Source organism: Equus quagga, chromosome 6 (genome assembly GCF_021613505.1).
Source record: "Equus quagga isolate Etosha38 chromosome 6, UCLA_HA_Equagga_1.0, whole genome shotgun sequence".
Lineage (NCBI taxonomy): Eukaryota > Metazoa > Chordata > Mammalia > Perissodactyla > Equidae > Equus > Equus quagga.
Window position 1 is genome coordinate 81,845,544 of NC_060272.1, and position 19,557 is coordinate 81,865,100.

Below are 19,557 nucleotides of genomic sequence, written 5' to 3' on the forward strand. Positions count from 1 at the left end.
TTCTCAGACTGAACAGCAGGCACTCTGGACATCTTGGTTGAAGGAATAAAAATCTCTTACAGTTGACAGATCTCTCATACACTAATGACGGGCAAGATAAATCTTCACTTCATTACTGCTGGGCAGGAATGTAAATTAATATAGCTTATCTGAAAATAAATTTGGCAATGTGTATCAAGAGCCTTGAAAATGCTCTTAAACCCATTTTGAGGAATTTATTATAAAATAATAAGAGATGTGATACAAGATTTAATGACAAGTTGCAGCCTTTAAAAAAAAAAGATAAATAGTAGGAAATAAATGAACCATCCAACAGTGGGGATATGGTGAAAATACTCTCAACATGGAGTCCTGCAGTCGCTAAGATCACATCTTCAATGTTAAGGAAAAAGGCAGAAGTGACAACTTTATATTTTGGTGTTTCCTAAAAATAAATATATGTATAGAAAACCCTCAAAGAAATACTGACTCTATCGTTTAGGTAGACCACTCGGCAGTGAGATTCAGGGTGACTTTTAATTCTTTTACTCTTGGATATTCCAAATTTTCTAAAATGAGCTGTAATTGTATAATCAGAATAAAACATAGATTGTTTAAAAAAATGAAGACTCTATAGATTCAGCCTCACCTTTATATCTCTTAGTTACTCTGACATACCAATTAGATTTAAATTAACTGTTAGTTTTTGCAAAAAATACCTAGGCCTTAGTGGGTCAATCAAGTAATCCCTCTGAAAAAATCCTCTGATGTGGGATTTTATTGCCTTTTTCTGTCTACAACTTAATAAAGCTATTTGATATACCAGCCTCATTTCTGGGATTCCTTAAATTAGTTATTTGTTCATTTTACAAATATTTGAGTGTCAACTTCTTGCAAGAGTAGGTATGTACAATATGAAAGTTATTCCAGACAGGGTTCCTGCTGTGAAGAGACTTCTATTTCAAATTTAACTCCTTTCAAACTTAACCCACCCCAAGTTAACCCCCCTACATCTTGGTGCTCTATTTACAACCTTCTCTGGCTGGCTCTGACAGGATGGTCACAGCCAGTGACCCTGAGACAGTCTGGCAGGAAAAAGAGCGGGGACAAATTATTCTTGGCTGAAGTTCAGAAAGCATTAGCTGTCTTGTGAAGACTGGAATGAGACGGCCATGAGGGTGCTGCCTGGAAAGGGCTTCCAGTCAGTGGAACTACTGATGGAACAGAGGTTAGTGCAGTGACAACTGCGGCTGAAAACAGAGAGTAAAAACCTTGAGGACAACAGCACTAATTTAACTTAAACACATATAATACACATTGTGCATTATAATCTATTTATGTAAAGTTACAATCACGGCCCCCTGACCTCTTTCATACTTCTACATGTCACCTCTGAGAAAAAGGTAGAGAACTGTGGCTCTGAGTCGCCCACCCTTTTTCTGTTGCAGAGATACCAATCTAGAGCCACCAGCAGCACAGTGTCCTTGTCAAAAGGGATAATGGAGGAGAGGTGATGGGGTAAGGCCACTGAATGAGAAAAGTTTAACCAAACGCAATTTTCAGGTTCTGGAAAATCAGTTTGTGCTGGGTGTAAGGTTGATGGGAAGGCTGTGAAAACTACTTTCCCTGGTGTGCTGCTGATGAAAGACGTACCCTCCCACAGAAATCCTGCCTTAAAAATGTGGCCACGTCAGAGATCGGTACAGTGTGGAGAGCGTGGAGAGGGCAGGGTATCTTCTCAGACCTTCCATAGAAAAGTAAAATGACCAGAAGCAAAAAAAAAAAAAAAAAAAATTTAAAATCACATCTCATTTTTCTGTGTCCTATGCTCTGGATTCTAGAAAAACTCAAACAATTAGAGCACCACAATTAGACCTGGCTTTATAAAATACCTTTTACTTAAAAATGAGGCTTCTCCGGGGCTGTCAACATGGGTATGTGTCACACATAAATAAACCTAAGACACAGCATGAAACATGACTGACATAAAATGAGTACTGCAGATTGCTTTGCAACAGTTTCACAAGAAACAAATATTACTGTTTGAAACCACAAAGGTTCTCTACTGAGGCTGAATCCTGGCAAATGAAAACCCCTTTGGGTCGGGAGAGCATTTGGAGCTAGGAGGTGCAAAATGGACTCGGAGCTCAGTTCTGGAGGATCTGGTGGTAGGGGCGAGGGCAATGCAGGAGGGAGCAAGGAGTCAAGATGGGAGTTGGGAGGGCACGGAGGACTGGTGAGGTGGTGAGAGGTGGGATGAGGGAGTGCACAGCCAGGTGGCTGAAGATCTTTAAGAAGGAGGTCTCATAGTCAAAGCTGAGGCTGTCCATGTTGCTGTGATGTAAACCTGGCATCACTTCCATCTCTTGCAAACCTTCAGCTGAATTAGCCTTTTTTGAGCAAGGTGACTCTGAAAATACACATTCTCTGGGAATTCACAGAAATCTTAGGGAGGTCATCGGACTTTTAAAGGGTGTCAAATGGAGGTCTGAGCAGTCCTGTCTGGAGCTTAAGGAGGAGGGAGACCCCAGCAGACGTCTGGATTACCTATTTAACATGAGTGAGCTTTATATACATATAAACATGTCCTTCTTCCCTACACCATGACCTTGAAATTCACACATTTTTAAATAAGGAGATGGATATAGAGATGAAAATCACATATAAAAAGTTGAATCTCTGCTTTAAAAGTACAAAACATCAGTGACCATCTTCCAGATAGCTCTCTGCTTTTTCTTATACGCGTTTTGATGACATCCCTCCTGCAGCGATCTCCCAGCTACTGGCCAGAAGATGAAGACATCCCCAGCGTGCAGCCGGGAGGCCTGGGAAGTAAAGTCGTCTTAATAATACATGTTCTTATCCCACCAGCCTGTAGAGGTAGAAGAAAGTAAATTAGAAATGGAGAGTCTGTTGAAGTAGATAAACAGAGTCTCAGAAACCGCAGTACTACTTACTTCCAGGGTAGAGTCTGATGAAAAGTTTCCGCACTTCATCATACACCCAAATCAGAATGGCGTGTGGCACAGCCACAAACCAATACTGAGGCCTGGAAGCAGAAAGGAGGAAGGTGAGTCCTAACGCATAAGAGGCCTCGCCCCTGCCAATAGGCAGAGGGCTCCTTGCTCATTTTCCCTGCCTTCCTGGAAAGAACAACAAATATTGGGTCTGGAATGAATTCTCTGGGTGGTCCCTTGTGTGACTTGCAAGAAATGCCCTCCTCATACCAATGTGCCGGTGAGGGTATATGGCAACATATACTCATATACAACATAAAACTGGAAAGATGCTTATTTAACCTGCACTGTGATGCCTGGAAGCAACATCTGCCTTTGAAGGAACCTGCTGGATGAGATGAGATGGTGAGGTATGGAAAACCCATTTGCTCTTCAGGGAAAACGAAGAGGTCAAAGCCTCTGATTAATATATAACTGATTCCACTTTACCGCTTTTGAAAGACTTAGGGCAAAGAACTCCCTGAAATCTTAATGTTTCTTTAGGCTTTGAGAACTCAAAATGGGGCTGGCTCCTTCCTCCCCACTGTTGAAGTGGAACTCACCGGAGCATAGTGAAATTCAGGGCTGAGACACTTCCAAGGCCATAGGAGAGGATTAATGCGATGATAATCTGTGAGGCAATCCCCACCCAGATGACTTTATTTCTACAAGACACATAAAAGCAAACAGATTCTGAACTCCCACGGCCCCAGGACCACACACCCAGCAGGGTCCTCATCACAGCCCTCATCATCCCGGCAGCAAAGGCCCAGGGTTGGACCCTGCAGTCGGACGTGGGCAGTACCTGAAGAGGCCCTGCTGGAAGATAGAATTCCTCCGGGTTTTCCTGATTATCAGATCTGCTATTTGCTGGATCATGATGCCAACGAAGAAAGCGGTGTAGCCTGTCCACTCTAGGTACTTCCTCTGGTACTGCGTCTGTCCACGGGCAGAGAAAGAGGAGGCCGTGAGACTATACTTCAGGGAGATTTCCACGCAGTTCTGTAAAGCTTTACTCTCTTCCCCTACCTCACCAAGACTGAGAGAGGATCACCTCCTTGTGTTTGGAAAGAAACTTTTTTTTCTTTAACCAGGTAAGTAGGGAAAGATGCTGACTTAATGGATCTGGCCCAACTGTGGGCACTGCTGAACTGGTTACTCTTTCATACCAACTGCAAAGCTAACATATAGAAGTGAGGTCCGGCATCTAATGTGAGGGATGAGGCTGAATCGCACCAAAGGCCAAACCAATGTAACCCAGTGGCCCCCAGGCCCTATGAACTGAGAAAACTCTCACCCTCTCTGCTGCATTAAGGTTGTCAGGGAAATGAGAGCTCTGAATCAGTCTTGGCAAGGAAGGGACAGGAGGGGAGAACGGGAGACCAGGAGGATGCTGATGGCAGAGCCCCTCCCTTACCCATTCTTGTCCATAGCTGTCTTCCAAGTCATTCACACTGTCCTTCTCCCACTCCACCCGGAGGTTAATGAGAGCGCTGGGTCTAAAGCCCTCCTGTGCATACACCGTGAAATACACAACAAAAGCACCCAGGGCTTGCATGAGGCCTAAAATAAGAGAGATAAAGGAGAGATGCTAAAATGACTTGAGAACTGCCCTGTCCTCATTCTCCTCTGGTTCCTCCTCCCATCCCAACCCATCCCACAAGGAAAAACAGTTTCTGACTGTGACTGTGAACTGTCTGGGTGGTCCCTTGTGTGACTTGCAAGAAGTACCCTCCTCGTACCAATGTGCAGATAAGAGTATATGGCAAGTGGCGCGTTCACCAGTCTGTCCTTCTTCTTGTGGCGAGGCTTCCTATTCATAATGTCACTTTCAGCCTTCTCGTAAGCCAAGGCAATGGAGGGGATCTAGAGGGGAGAGAGCCAGTGAAGCCACACACCAAGACACCACACTCTCCATAGAATGAGGACAGCAGGGGGGATGCACAGCCAAGGGCCACGGAGCAGGGGTGGGCCTCATGGGGGGTGGTTAGTGGGGTTATGGAACTGTCTATCCAGGGTACAGGCAATGGGGTGCATTTTCTGTAAAGAACTTAAGAGCAGCTGGCTTTAAAAATCAGTCTGCTTTTCGATGTGCTGGCAGTTTTAACCAATGCTGGCGATAAAACACCTTTCTCCTCTGGGGCAGATTTCTCCTGCCACCCGTTCCCGCTTGGGCATGCCACTGGATCACAGTGCTTCCCTCACAGGTCCTCCCGCCTGCAGGGCTTGTTAAAACACAGGTCGCTGGGCGCCGCCTCCAACCTTTCTGATTCACAAGGTCTGGGCTGGGCCAGAGAGACTGCATTTCCAACAAGTTCCCAGGTGATGCCTGGGTCACACTGGAAGAAACACTGCAGCGGAGAAAACAGAGCATATAAAAAAGGGCCTGGACCCCGTGGCCGAGCGGTTAAGTTCGTATGCTCCGCTTCAGCGGCCCAGGGTTTCGCTGGTTCGGATCCCGGGTGTGGACATGGCACTGCTCATCAGGCCACAATGAGGCGGCGTCTCAGATGCCACAACTAGAAGGACCCACAACTAAAATATGCAATGACGTACTGGGGGGATTTGGGGAGAAAAAGCAGAGAGAAAAAAAAAAAGGGCCTGGAAAGTGATCTGACTGTAAACTCTGGGGATCTCCATTCCCCTCTAAGGTCAACATGTCTCTGGCTCCCCTGGGATGTGGAGGTTGCCTGGGTACTGTGGAAAACAGGAGCAGGGAAGGTGGCAATTGGCAGGCACTGTGAGCTCAGGTTGCTCCCTGTTGCTGTTTTCCCCTTTGCTGTGTAAGCCAGAGCCACATGAATAACTGTCCTGAAACTTTCTTAAATGGTTTACGTGATGCCATTGCAGGTCACTGTGAAGCTCTGTAAAGTGTTCATCACTGCTACTTCTTACTGTGTGGAAGGCAAGGGGCTTCCTGATCACAGATGCTTTTACTTAACTAGGGGCAGCTGTGGGCCATCACTTTGGTCACTGGGCCCCCAACAGCAGAGGGACTATTTTGGTGATAGCTCCATCTTCTCAAAAGAAAAGGGAAGGTGGCCAGCCCGGTAGCACAGCAGTTAGGTTTGCATGGTCCACTTTGGCGGCCTAGGGTTCGCCAGTTTGGATCCTAGGTGCAGACCTACGCACTGCTTGGCAAGCCATGCTGGGGTAGGCGTCCCACATATAAAGCAGAGGAAGATGGGCAAGGATGTTAGCTCAGGGCCAGTCTTCCTCAGCCAAAAAAGGGAGGATGATTGGTGGCAGATGTTAGCTCAGGGCTAATCTTCCTCCAAAAAAAAAGAATGGAAGGATGTTAGCTGAAACTGACCAATGGCATATTTTTTTTTGGAGGGTGAAGAACTCATGTTTTGAAAAGCTCTTAAATGGAGTGAAGCGGTTTTCAATTCCAAACATTTAACAGATCTCTCTGTCATTTGCTTTGAAGTGTGGCCGGTGGGCCAGCAGAATCAGCATCCCTTGAGAGCTTGTTAGAAATGCAGGACTTCAGGCTCCTTCCCATCCGAGTCTGAGGAGCCATGATTTAGTCCATCTGCTTGCTCTAGAAGGTGAGGACTCTGAAGTTCACATCATCTGGGGTGGTTAACAGATCCTATTCCCTTTCGTGCTACTTACTATGTCTGTGCCCAAGTCGATGAACAAGATAGTAATGGTGCCAATGGGCAGGGGAAGCCCAGCAATGATGTAGATCAGAAAGGGACACAGTTCAGCAATATTCTTGGTCAGGGTGTAAGCAATAGTCTTCTTTAGGTTGTCAAAGATCAGGCGACCTAGGCAAAGATGGTTCTCCTTATAGAACTTGCTTTTGGTCTCCCAGGGGACCCCAGCCCTTGGTAAGACTACTTGAGACCTCACTTACCCTCTTCCACCCCGGTGACTATGGATGCGAAGTTATCATCCAGCAAGACCATGTCGGCTGCATTTTTGGCTGCATCAGAACCTGCTATCCCCATGGCAATCCCAATGTCCGCCTTCTTTAGAGCCGGAGAGTCATTAACTCCATCCCCTGTCACAGCAACAACTGCATCCTATGGGACACAGTGAGGAAATGGGAGGGAGCAGGTTCCAAGTTGGCAAGAACAACACAGGCCCCGTCTCGTCCTGAGCCTGCAAGGACAACTGCAGCTGAATGAGGGGTCGATTTTAGGTTTTGGTCAAAAGACAAAGATGAGAAATCCCAGAAGAACCATGAGCTGCAAACAAGATGTGTTCGAATAGTTAAACCAGTGTGCGTGGGAGGTGAAAGTGGCTATTTTATATCTTATGTCTTTACACTTTTTGTTCTGTCACTTACGTTTTAAAATCTTTTATACTGTCAGAAAGCCTTCTGGGGAGGGTGGTGCTGCGTGCGGGAAAGTCTCAAAGGAGGGCAGAGGGTCAGCCCCTCGAGAGGGTAGAAATGTGGGGTGATGAGGACAGACAAAGAACTGCCTCGAGAGGTTTACAAGGCACCACAGTCCTGATGTGGATCCAGATCTCAGCCCCGCTTTTCCCCACGGGACGGTGACAGACCGGGAAGTTCCTCCGGGTGCTGCTGTCCACCCACCTGCCGTTGACAGCCCTCCACAATGATCAGCTTCTGCTGGGGAGACGTCCGGGCAAAGACAATCTCCGAGTAGTCAGTTAAGAGCTCGTCCAGCTGTTCTGGGCTCATGTCCTTCAGCTCCATGCCGGTCACCACTGCGGCTTTAGCGTCCCTAGAAAGGCCAGAAGGAACCGGGTGAGGCCAAAGGTTGGATCTTAGGTTAAAACACTGTTCTGGGCAGGAAGTGGGCTGAAGCCTCTTTGGCTTTATCTGGAACCCACTGTCTCCAACACTTAATACTCTAGTGGGATGACAGAGTTATGGGTACTGGGGACCCTTTGGTCTCCATTTCAAGACAGTAAGCTGAGGCTAAAAGTAAGGCCATTTCCTGGTATCAAACAACAATAGGAATAAGCCAGGCAGCCTTTTCCTCACAGGAATGGGTGCGAAGTGGTACTTCCTGGCGCAATGTTTCACTAAACAAGTAAAAGGACGGTAAAAAAAACCTGCCTGTTTACATGTTTTGGGTCCTAGGATTTAGCTTATGCCAAACACATGGGTAACAGGTCTTTGTTGTTTATTTCTGATGTATAGGGTGTCTCCTATGCAATGAGCTATGTAGGGAGAAAAATTTATTGAGGTCTTCTTTGGGGAAAACTATTGTCTGCTGACCATAACAGTAAGGTTCTAGAAACTCCTGATTATGCAGATCTGATGGTGGTGTCCCCTGCTAAAACTCTTCAAAGGCTTTCCAGATCTGAGGGCAGACCCTCCTTGAGTCCCTCCCTGGTCTGGGAGGCCGGTGCAGCCCGTGTCGCTGAGCCTCACCTCTCCTTTGCTCTTCCCTCCTGCCCATTGGACTCCCGGGTCTCTGCCCTCTATCCCCCACTGCCCTGAGGCCTGTGTGGGTCCTGCTGCCTTTGCCAGAATGGGCACCCTTCACCTCACCTGCCCTTGGCTAACACTCCACATTTCAGCCTTCAAATCTCAGTTTAAACACTCTAAGTACAAAACACTGCATGTCTTTTTCTATACGTTTTTTAAGTTTTGAGCTTTTTCAGGTCTGTTTTTTCCTATTGGTACTCAATATTGGAATTCCAGCACTTGGCTCAAACTACAGGTTTTCCAAAGTTCTGATAAAAAAAAAATATAAAAGTAAGATAAGGAGGAAATGGTGTTTCCTTTCCCCCTACAGCTGCAAAAATACAGTTATTACATGGTCATGAACTTAGAGCTGATAAAATGGATAACTGAAAACATTCACAAAAGGATCCACCCCACTCTCCTGCTCAGTGTGGTGACTGGTATGAAAATGTAGAATCCCATTATCTTTAAAAACAAAACTAATAAAAGCTCCAAACCTGCTTTTGTAGATGAATGTTACTATTATGTAGACGTGTTGGAACACTCTCAGACTACAGATATTGTTGTTGTGCCCGGAGGCTGTAACTCTATTTTGTTGTCTTAAGCGGTGATTTGTTGCCCTGGTAATAACTTATCACCTGACAGCTCTGGACTCCTAAAAGGCATGAATACCTAGGTAAACTAGAAGAGGTTCACTGGTCGTTCCCTTTTTTCTCCACATTTGTAATAAAGCCAATTACATTTATTTTCAAACTGAGGCTTTGCAGTCTTTGATCATTTAAATTATCAACAGTCCAGTAACTCTCCTCCTGCTGCCAGCTCCTTCATCCCCTGTGGGTCTCCTTCATTGTACTTATCACAAATCGTTTTTATTTTTCTGTCCCTCTGGCTAGATGGAAAGCTCCCCTAGGGTGGGGAGACTGTATGGTCTGTTTGCTACTAGAAATGGTTTGAATGATTTCTCAACTTTACCATGCTATGAAAGCAAACTGCATTCAGTAGAAAACGTACTTCGAATTTTGAATCTGGATCTTTTCCTGGCTAGTGCTATGCAGTAGGATCCTCTCTCGTGATGCTGGGCAGCAGCAGCAAGATGCAGTTCCCAGTCAGGCACGTGAGCACGAGGGTAAACAATCCATACACTTACACCTGTTTCTACCCAGACAACCATTCTGTTTTTCACTTTCTGTACAGTATGCAATAAGTGATATGAGATGTTCTATATTTATGATAAAATAAGCTTTGTGTTAGATGATTTTGCCCAACTGTGGGCTAGCGGAAGTGTCAGGAGCACGTTTAGGTAGACGAGGCTAAGCGATGATGTTTAGTAGGTGAGATGTATTAAATGCATTTTCAACTTATGACATTTTCAACTTACTATGGGTCATCAGGATGTAATTGCATTGTAAGTCAAGGAAGATCTGTCTGATTCCAGTGTCTAGCACAGTGGCTGGTGTGTAGTTGGCACTCAGCAATTAATTGTTGAAAAAATTAATACATGAATGAATGGGTAGATGAATGGATTAGAGAATGGACAAAATTAAAAGAATTAAGAGACACAGGAAAAACCAAGTCTTTTCTTAGGAAGCTTCCATTCTATTTACTACCAAATAAAAAATAGAAGCGTAAGTTTACATAGCTACACATTATGAAGCAACTGAGCAGATACTTAAAATGTGCACTAGGGGAGAGCACAGAACCCAAAGGGTTCTTAGTATTCCTGATTATACAACTGGATCACTGGCAAGTAATTTCATATAAACTCCTTATTTCAGTTTTCCTCTCTAAATTGGGCACTTAAGTTTTCAGATCTACCTCATTGGGTTTTGCAATTTCATACAAGGAATACAATACCAATTTCAATACAGTGGTATCAATACAATGCCTGGCCCATATTAGGTGCTCGATAAAATTCTGAGTGGATGAACAGATATCTGAATTATAGAGGAAACCAGCCTACCATTACCCTGAGAGAGTGTTAGGCAAAAAGGGGATTTACTTCAAACAGTACAGCTCTTTAGAGCCAACAAGGCCCCGTGGAGAAGAGCTTGAGTCTCTGCTACACCAGTTCTGGGCTCACCGTTTGCTCACTTGCTCCACAGGAATGTTGAGGCGCTTTGCAATGTCTTCCACTGTCTCACTGTTGGCTGAAATGATACCTACACTCTTGGCAATAGCTTTGGCTGTGATTGGATGATCGCCTGTAACCATAATAACCTAGAACAGAAACAACAAGAAAGATATGTGGATAACGAGGAACTCAGCTGGCTGGAGAAGGCACAGTTCAGTATTGCCCATTCCACCATGACCTGCAGAACATGGCTAGTGACTACTGTGGTTTGCCCTTATGGGTATTTCTTAATCTTTACTTCAAAGACACAACTGTCTTTGAAGGACACACTGATCCCATTGGCTCCATTCTTGCTCCTAAGCTTCTTACGTTTCCTCCTCTGACATTAGAGGAATTTTCTCTTTGATGTTATTTTATTGGTGAAAGGGCTAGTAGATGTCTACTTGGTACAGCCTCATGGTGCTTCAACAGCCTTGATATTAACACGGTAATGGAATTACTATTTTGGTTTCAATATCACGAAGGCAAATGGATTATGGAGGCTAGACCTCAAGATTAAGTAACAAAACCTTTTCTTGTCTATCATAGACACTTCATGGCACAAGGGGATAGCTTTCTTCTCACTGCAGCTGTCATTGTGGTTTATTCCACATAGACAAAGTCATTTTGCTTTCATTGGACAGGTACTGAAATCTTAGTATAGTAAAAGTAGAGATTTAAGAAAAGGGAATTATGATATTCACTTAGAGAGACCTAAATACTAACTCCTATGATAAATGTTCTCAGAAAGGGATACAACATACATGGAGAACTTCTTAAGTCAGGAAAATGACCCCACCTTGATCCCTGCACTGCGGCACTTGGTGACCGCATCAGGCACGGTGGACCGAGGCGGGTCGATCATGGACAAGAGCCCCACAAAACAGAGGTTGGAAGTGGGAAAGTTCACGGTGTCTACATCAAATGAATACGTTTCTGGAAACTTGTCTGCTGGCAGGTAGAGATGACAGAAACCTGGAATGGGCATGAATTTGGGAGTCAATGAAACTAGGATATGAAATGACAAAAGGAAAGGAGGAACATTGTCATAGACCCTCGGTCCTTCATGATTTTACTAATACTTCAGGGTATACCACAATTGTCTCTTCCAACTCTATAATGCATTTCATTATTAGGAAAGACATATTTCATCCAAAAGTAATTTACTGTGTGCGGATTAGGTTCTCTGTTACGCTCCAGGGATATAAAGACCAAGAGTGGGCAGCCTTGACTTCTGAAGATGTCCCAGTTTCGTGTGGGGACAGAGACAAAGAGAGAGAACCTGATGAAGCACGGGGAGTGTTGCAGTACAGAGTGACGCTTCTGCCACCTGGGGAACCACAAGACAGTCACAGAAGAGGCCACGCGGGAGCTGACTCTTGAGAGGAGTTAGACACTCTCCAGAGCAAGAAGGGAGGATTAAGGGTGGAAAGGCCATTTTAGGCAGAGGAAACAGCACACACTAAAGCACGAACTGAGCCAAGAATCTGGGGTGTCAGGGGAATGGTAGAAAGCTTAGTCTCTCATCAAGATAAGTGCGAGAGAGAGGAGTAGACGGAGGGACAGAGTAGAACCACTGGTTACTGAGCAGGCATCGGCCTCTCACAGGTTGAGGTAGACGGGATTCCTGCCCCTGGGGGGACGTCCCAGATCGTGTGACTTTCCCGTCAGCTTTTACATCAAACTGATCCTCAGCATGGCCCACTGCTTTACATGTTTCAGTAAAGCACAGACTTAGAGAGTCAAACATGAGGTTCCTAGAGCGACTCTAGTCAGCTGGGCAGCAATCCTGCACTGAAAAGATTGCCTGGTGCTGCAGGCATTTTGAGGCAGGCGTAAAGCATCATCAGCTCCTTTGTATATTTTATTTGCTTTACAAACTTAAATATCCTTTAGAAACACTTTCCACAGATTCCATCTCTCCTGGCAAGAACTTTCAAGATGTTTAATGAGCCTTATCATCAGCCATGAACATCTTGCTACCTTGAATTCATCATTCTGTGGTTCAGAGGTGCCATTTTGTCAACCCATGATGCTCACAACAGAACACATCCTGAGACGCCACCGAAGTCACCACAATTAAGCTCCTGCCACAGTGGTTTGACCTATGTAGTCCCTTTCACCTCCAACAGCCCCTGTCTCTGTTACTGGCAGTATTTTTTCCCTAACCGTTAAGTGGGAAACTTCAAAAATTTTTTAAACTTACTTTTCTCCTCTAATTAGTTGCTAAGTCTTGCCAATTCTGCCTCCTTGAAGTCTTGCCTATCTGACCCCTCCTCACATTCCCATCGCCTTGGATCAAATTCCCGCCTCCTTTCACCTTAGTGGGGCAGCATCTGCTACTGAGACCCATCCTTCTCCTCTCCCTGCTGCTGCCAAGAAGGATCCTTTAAAAAACACCATAACTGACCACTTCGCTCGCTGCAAAGCCTTCAGTGACTCTCCACTGACAGCAGAGTGGACCCCCAGCTACTCACCCACAGAAGGCACTCCATGTCACCGTCCCCCATTTCTCTTCCCAGCCCCATTTCCCATGACCACATCATCTCGTCCACCCTGCAACACTCAACACAGACTGGGCTTCCAACAGTGCGTGCACAAATCTATCCACCTCCACCTCTGTGCTCTGCCTGTGTTCCTCCTTCTCCTGTGAATGTTTTCCCCCACCTCCCTTCAAATACTGCCATTCAAGGCCCAGCTGAAAACGTAACTCCTTCCATAAAATTGTCCCAGATCTTCCTTATCTGGAACTAACCACCCCCGTTGATGCTATCTACCACGCTGTTAACCATATTCTTTCTATGATTCATGTGGATGCCACAGCTACTCTGATAGATCATCAGCCTGTCCCAGCTTGTGTGCTGACGTGGCAGAGAGCCTCACACCAACAGGTGACCAATAAGGTTCTGCCACCCAGCGCTCACCCAGCACGCGCTCCCCAAGGCCTCCCAGCTCCATGTACGCTGTGTGGAAGGCCTCAGCTGTGCTGTCGTCCAGAGGCTGCTCTTGGCCATTGACCATGATGGTGCTGCACTTCTCTAAGACCCTCTCAGGGGCCCCTTTCATCACCATGAGGAAGCGCTTGTCACTGGGGTCATCTGTCTCGTGGATGGAGAGCTGGAGAAAAGGAATTGAGTGCGTTAAGCACCTCATGCTATTGAATAACGAAACCGTCTTTACTCCTAAGGGCCTGAACCATACAGATCTTTCAATTAGCAATATGACAAGAAGATTAAAAATATCCCTTTCTCCCATTGGGCTACTCATCCTTGAAATGGAAAGCAGTGTTCTCTACAGGCATGTCCCATCTTTCTTATTTTGTGGCCAAGTAACACACAGAGACCTAGACAGTCCCAGCCCAGAGGGGCACTCTGAGTTTGAATCCAAACTAAGTAGAGCTCGTCTTTCAGAGAAACTGGCTGCTTCAGGGAGGCCAGATGTGGCAGTCAGCCCGTGAGATCTTCTGCCTTGAACAAGACCTCCTGGGGCGGCTACGGGGCTTGGAGGGCTGAGAGCCACCCGTCTCTAAACTCCCTGCTGTGAGCAGGAACCTCTCAGACCCAAGCTATTCTGAGCTCAGGCAGGCACGAGGGCAGCAGGAGTTCCTGTGCCACTTCATGTACATATTGATTCAGTTTGACTGTCTGGAAGTGAACGAAAATGGCAGAGTGTGAGGACATGGGCATGCTCATGGATAGGTATCACAATTTTAACATCAATACCCTTTGACCTAGTAATTCTACTTCGAGATTCATCCTAATAAGATAATCGAGAAAAAAATGAAATGATTTAGACAATGGCTAAGTCTTATGTAGCCCTTATTATATACCAGGTACTCTTCTAAGTCCATGAAAGGGATTTCAGGAAGCAGAGTGTTTGGGAGAGAATGAGTATGTGACAAAGAAAAATTCTACCATTTTGGGTCTATCAGTTGATTGTAAATCAGTAGTTCTTAGACTTTTGGTTATCAGAAATGAGTACAAAAAAAAAAGGAGAAGGCAGACATAGGGCTGCCAGGTTTGTTTGTTTGTTTTTTGCTGAGGAAGACTGGCTAACACATGTGCCAGTCTTCCTCTATTTTACATGTGGGATGCTGCCACAGCATGGCCGATGGGTGGTGTAGGTCCACACCCATGATCAGAATCCACGAACCCGGGCTGCCAAAGCTGAGCATGCCAAACGTAACTGCTAGGCCATGGGGCTGGCCCTCAGTTCTTTTTTTTTTTTTTATGGCCAAGAAAATACATTAAAAAAACAACCAACATGGGGCCAGTCTGGTGGCATAGTGGTTAAGTTCGCATGCTCCACTTTGGTGGCCCAGTGTTTGTGGGTGTGGACCTACACACCACTCATCAAGCCACACTATGGCGCCATCCCACATACAAAATAGAGGAGGACTGATGCAGGTGTCAGCTCAGGGCCGATCTTCCTCAAGCAAAAAGAGGAAGATTGGCAACAGATGTTGCCTCAGGGCCACTCTTCCTCACCAAAAAAAAAAAAAAAAAAAAGACCCAAAACCAAAAAAAAAATCCTCAACTAACAAACCAAACCAAATGGAAAACCTCCCATCTATTATCACTACCATTTTCTCAAAGATAGGGCATTTTAACATTTAAAAAGTAGAAATAATAAACACTTCTATAGTGTGTACTGTTCTAAGTGCTTCACATATTGACTCATTTAATTCTCAAAACTACCCTCAGGCTATGGGTACTATAACTATGGCCTTTTACAAAGGAGGACTCCAAGGTGCAGAAAGGGTAAACTACTTGTGTGCAAGGTCACACACTAACAGGTGGCTGAGATGGGATTTAAATTCAGGCCAGCAGCCTCCAGAGTCCCTGCCTTAATCATACAGGATATAAAGGATAATCTTTTAAATTAAACACACTCATCTTTATAGAAAACTTTATAAAATATTGTCCTAATTTTCCAATTTGCCATAAACTAGTGAAAATATTTTCATGGACCAGTCTCAGTTTGGGGAATTGCTATTCTAAGATCAATAAGACATAGACTTTCCATTTTGTTTCCTTTGGTTGACTGATATCCAAGACCTTCCAAGTTCCTGCTGTCTAGAGCTCCTTTTTGAGGACTGAGTGTTGCTCATGTGTTGACATAAAATGGCGCTAACAGTGGCCAAAGGGGCCCTGTGAGCCCTTCTGCAGGAACCCAGACAGGACCCTCTCTCCTTTCTAGCCCCAGCTCGGGACAGTCCACTTTCTCCGCCAACGTTTTGTACATGAGGCCTCACAGAACCTGCTTTTTCTCATTTCTCGCACGACGCGGAAAGTCTTTACTGGAGTCGATGGAGCCCCAGGAGGATTCCGAGTCCTGCTGCTGATTGGAAAGATCATCAACCTAGTCCTTAAGAGCACACACGTTGGGGGAATTGAGTAATTCAATACATGTGGAAATAACTACATAATAGCTATTATTACTATTGTTATTTTAGGATTATTACTCATTCTATTTTTCACTTATATTTTTAACAAGAGATCTGATTTCCTGGCTTTCATATTTTATATCACACATTTTTGTTAGCTGCCTATTTGGCTAACTTTGATTCTTTATGGGCTCATTATTCACTCAAAGCTCAAAGATGTTTGCAACACAAACAGTTCTTTTCTAATCCTAAATTCCATCCAAACAAAATGTGTGAGTAATCCCCAGAAACTTCTACACAAACATGGTTAACCTATTTATAGACTTCACTGTTATGCAAACTTCAGGTCACAATGTCCCCTGTGAGCTCTGGAGTCTGTGGGAAATCCCACCGGCAGCAGTACCTTGGGCAATAAACTGTCACTTGTCCTAACATGAGGACAATGGAGACAGTTGATTGCTGGCCACCCCTGGAATGAGGGGAGACAACGAGGCAAGGACGGCCATCCTCCTCCTGAGCAATGGGTGAAAGGAGATCCCTATCGACCGCATGTGGGCAGAGCTGGAAACAGCGTGGCTGATCATCTGAGAGGCTGTGTGCTGGTCCTCACAAAGGGCAAGACTTACTCACATGGCCTGAACTCAACTGTTCTGCCTGTGTTGTGGTAGAAAAAGCAGAGACTCAGGAGTCAAAGGACCCACAGGTGGCAAAGCCAGGCAAGGGTGCTACGGCCGACACTCATGTGTAATGATCAAGGGAGCTTTGGCCGCACAGCTCCTGCCATTCACAGGCATGAACCTGTCGGAAGGATGTTGACAGGCAGGTGCCACTTAGATGCCTGTGTGACTCTAGTCAAGATAACACTTCTCAGAGCCTGTCTCCTCACCTGTAAACTGGATTAATTAGTCACAGGTTTATTATAAGGATTAAACGAGATAACGTATGTAAAGTGCCTGACGCAGACTAATGGTGTGGTAAGTTAACTCTCTCCACCTTTCACCTCTCCTTTGGGATCTGGCTGTCCCCTCTCAGTTGTGTAAAAGTTACCCAGTGGGGGTGGGAGTGGGATGTGTGTGTGGATGTGTGTTTGGATGTAGGATAGACAGGTCATTCATAGGAGCAGCCAGGCCCTGACAAGATCATCAGCTTTTTTTCTCTACCTACTTCAGACAAACGAAGGCGGCCAGCAAGGGAGACCTGCTCTGGGTTTACCAGAGGCCCAGGCCTTGCATCCCTGAGGACTATTTCTGAAGTCAAGTGTCGTTCCAAAGATGTACTAACCAAAGGATACTTACAGGCAGAAACACCATCCTAGTGGTAACAAAGATTCGGGTGTGAGGAAAGACTCACCTGAAATTTGTTGGTCGAGTTAAAAGGGATTTCAGCTACTTTGCGGTTTCTTTTCCTAATTTCCATCACATCACCCAAAATGACCTCTGAGAATTTCAAAAGAGCAGTTTCTGAGGCATCTCCAACCACAACTTTCTGAGAATCAAAAGAGAGAAACAAATATTTGCAGCACATAATCTGGTCCTTTTGTGATTATTTTCAATGAACCAGCACGGAACCTGACTAAGCTTACCACATAATTAGGGAAATGAAACAATTACACCACAATTAGTGATGACTCAAGACCATGGCAAAAGTGTTAAACTGAATGGTGCCACCTACTGGCATGAGGGAAGCTGGGAAATGGGAGGGCTCTGTGAGACCGGGGTGGTTTCCTGGGAAAAGAAGCCACGAACTAGATCCCAAAAGATGGGTGGGTTACCCTCAGATAGAGGAGCAGAAACCAGAATGCCAGGAATGAAGGCATGAAGTAGGTGCCAGAAGTGCAGGTGGATGTGGAGAGACGGTGAGGTATGGAGGGCCCAGAAAGGCAGGCTGAGCCTCGAGAAGCACAGAAAGCTTTTGTGCAAAGTTAGGTGAAGTAGTTCATCTAATGAAGTATTAAGGAAAACCAGTGGCGTGCGAGCGAGACGAGGGGAGGGGCCAGCTGGAATCACGGAGGCCAAATAACAGGTTGGTCAATTATTTAGATGGAAGGTATTAGTGATAATACAAATGTAAACTCATAGACATTTCAAAGAAAATGATATGACTTGATGATTCACTAGATATTAGGAATCAGGAAAATTTAAGATGACTTCCAAAAGTTTTGGCCTAGACAACAACTAACGTGGTTATGTCATAGAAAAATAGAAAACACGGGACAAAATGTTGATTTGGAGCCTGGCTGGGTACAGGTGGAAGGTGACAAGTATAATTTGTTGAGAGTCTAACATGGGAAAACTTCGAAATGGGAACACACAGCTTGCTGGAGATGCATGGAGTTTGGGTGAGAAATTAGAACTGGAAATAAGGATTTGAAAGATTGGCCAAAAAGAGAATCTGATGAGCTATCTGAGAATCTGCTGAGCTGTTTGATGAGAAAGAAATGCAAACACACAAGAAAGACAAAGAGTCAATGAAGGAAACAGATGGCAAATAGAAAAGTCAGGAGAACATAGATTCAGTGACTTGCTGAGTGAAAAAAGATGAGGGGAGCAGGGGAGGGGGAGGGGAGGGGAAGGGGGGGAAGAGGGGAGGGGGAGGGGTGTAGAGCCCTTAGAGCTCCATCTACTGTCAAGAAGGCTATGTTCTAAGACCAGTCCGTCTATTTCCATCCAATTATATTTTTAACTTTGGTGAACAGCATTGATGTAATAAAGAAACTTAGGCTATATCTACTCAGCTAGTAAGGAAGTTAGGAAAGTCACTTAAAGGCACATCCATTTTCTGGAATGAGACAGAATCTTCAGAAGACCTAAATCAACATTCTGAGAACTTTCAGACATCTCTGTGACGTCTCAGAGCTAGTTAGAGCAAACAAAATTTCTCGCAGGTCTTGTGAGTCAGACCTGCTCTTACTAGTGCAGACTTCACTCAGGTGAGAGATCAGATCAAGCACTGAATCAGAATAGAGAAAGTAACATCACAGCAGCTGTGATGCAGTGTTACCTTCATGATGGGGACACTCTCCTGTCCAGGTCTGAACTCAGCTCGGTTACACAACGTTATTATCTTTGATAGGGAGGCCCAGGTCCCAGAGCTTTGATCAAAGACTTGGTCTGGAAAACAGAAAGAACAGGGAAAGTTGTAGGGGCTGGGCCTGCTATCCATGAACCATGCCATACAAACAACTCTCTGGGCCTGCAGACCACCGGGGCATGTGCAGCTCAGTCCTCTGCTCGAGTCCACGGCTTTGGGCCAGACTGAAGGCTCCAGAAGACTCACTTGAATGGTCTTCACTAGTGTCAGCCACGAATATCTGATTATCGAACCAGAGATGGGCCACGGTCATCCTGTTCTGGGTCAGAGTCCCCGTCTTGTCTGAGCAAATGATGGAGGTGGAGCCAAGGGTCTCCACGGCCTCCAGGTTCTTCACCAGGCAGTTCTTCTTGGCCATCCGTTTTGCTGTCAGTGAGAGTGTCACCTAGACAGGAGAGAGAGACAGACGCTTTGAGAAAAATCATCACTGTGAACTGAGGTTCAATAACAGAAACAGCTGGAGCTGGACTAGTTTCAGGACAGGCATAGTGACAGACGCAGCACAGCTGACTCAGCAGCTAATAAGCCACTATAAAGCCCTATATGCCACAATCCTCTCATTAAATATGGGACACTTTTGTCCCTTCTCCCCTTGAAGAAAATG

The 19,557-nt window shown here is 45.3% G+C and overlaps 1 protein-coding gene across 1 annotated transcript in view; it reads right to left on the reverse strand.

The window, feature by feature from the left end:
* Positions 1 to 497: 497 nt before the first annotated feature.
* Positions 498 to 19,557, reverse strand: part of ATP12A (ATPase H+/K+ transporting non-gastric alpha2 subunit) — a 28,777-nt gene continuing 9,717 nt past the window's right edge. Inside the window, exons 9-23 of the mRNA XM_046664464.1 lie at positions 19,140 to 19,338; positions 18,864 to 18,973; positions 17,214 to 17,348; positions 13,402 to 13,594; positions 11,277 to 11,452; positions 10,448 to 10,584; positions 7,525 to 7,675; positions 6,838 to 7,006; positions 6,594 to 6,748; positions 4,718 to 4,841; positions 4,393 to 4,538; positions 3,781 to 3,914; positions 3,539 to 3,640; positions 2,937 to 3,028; positions 498 to 2,851 (exon numbers count right to left, since the gene is read on the reverse strand). Of these exons, the coding sequence (XP_046520420.1) occupies positions 2,823 to 2,851; positions 2,937 to 3,028; positions 3,539 to 3,640; positions 3,781 to 3,914; positions 4,393 to 4,538; positions 4,718 to 4,841; positions 6,594 to 6,748; positions 6,838 to 7,006; positions 7,525 to 7,675; positions 10,448 to 10,584; positions 11,277 to 11,452; positions 13,402 to 13,594; positions 17,214 to 17,348; positions 18,864 to 18,973; positions 19,140 to 19,338 (2,052 nt within the window). The 3' untranslated portion in view covers positions 498 to 2,822. The remainder of the gene's footprint in view (positions 2,852 to 2,936; positions 3,029 to 3,538; positions 3,641 to 3,780; positions 3,915 to 4,392; positions 4,539 to 4,717; positions 4,842 to 6,593; positions 6,749 to 6,837; positions 7,007 to 7,524; positions 7,676 to 10,447; positions 10,585 to 11,276; positions 11,453 to 13,401; positions 13,595 to 17,213; positions 17,349 to 18,863; positions 18,974 to 19,139; positions 19,339 to 19,557) is intronic.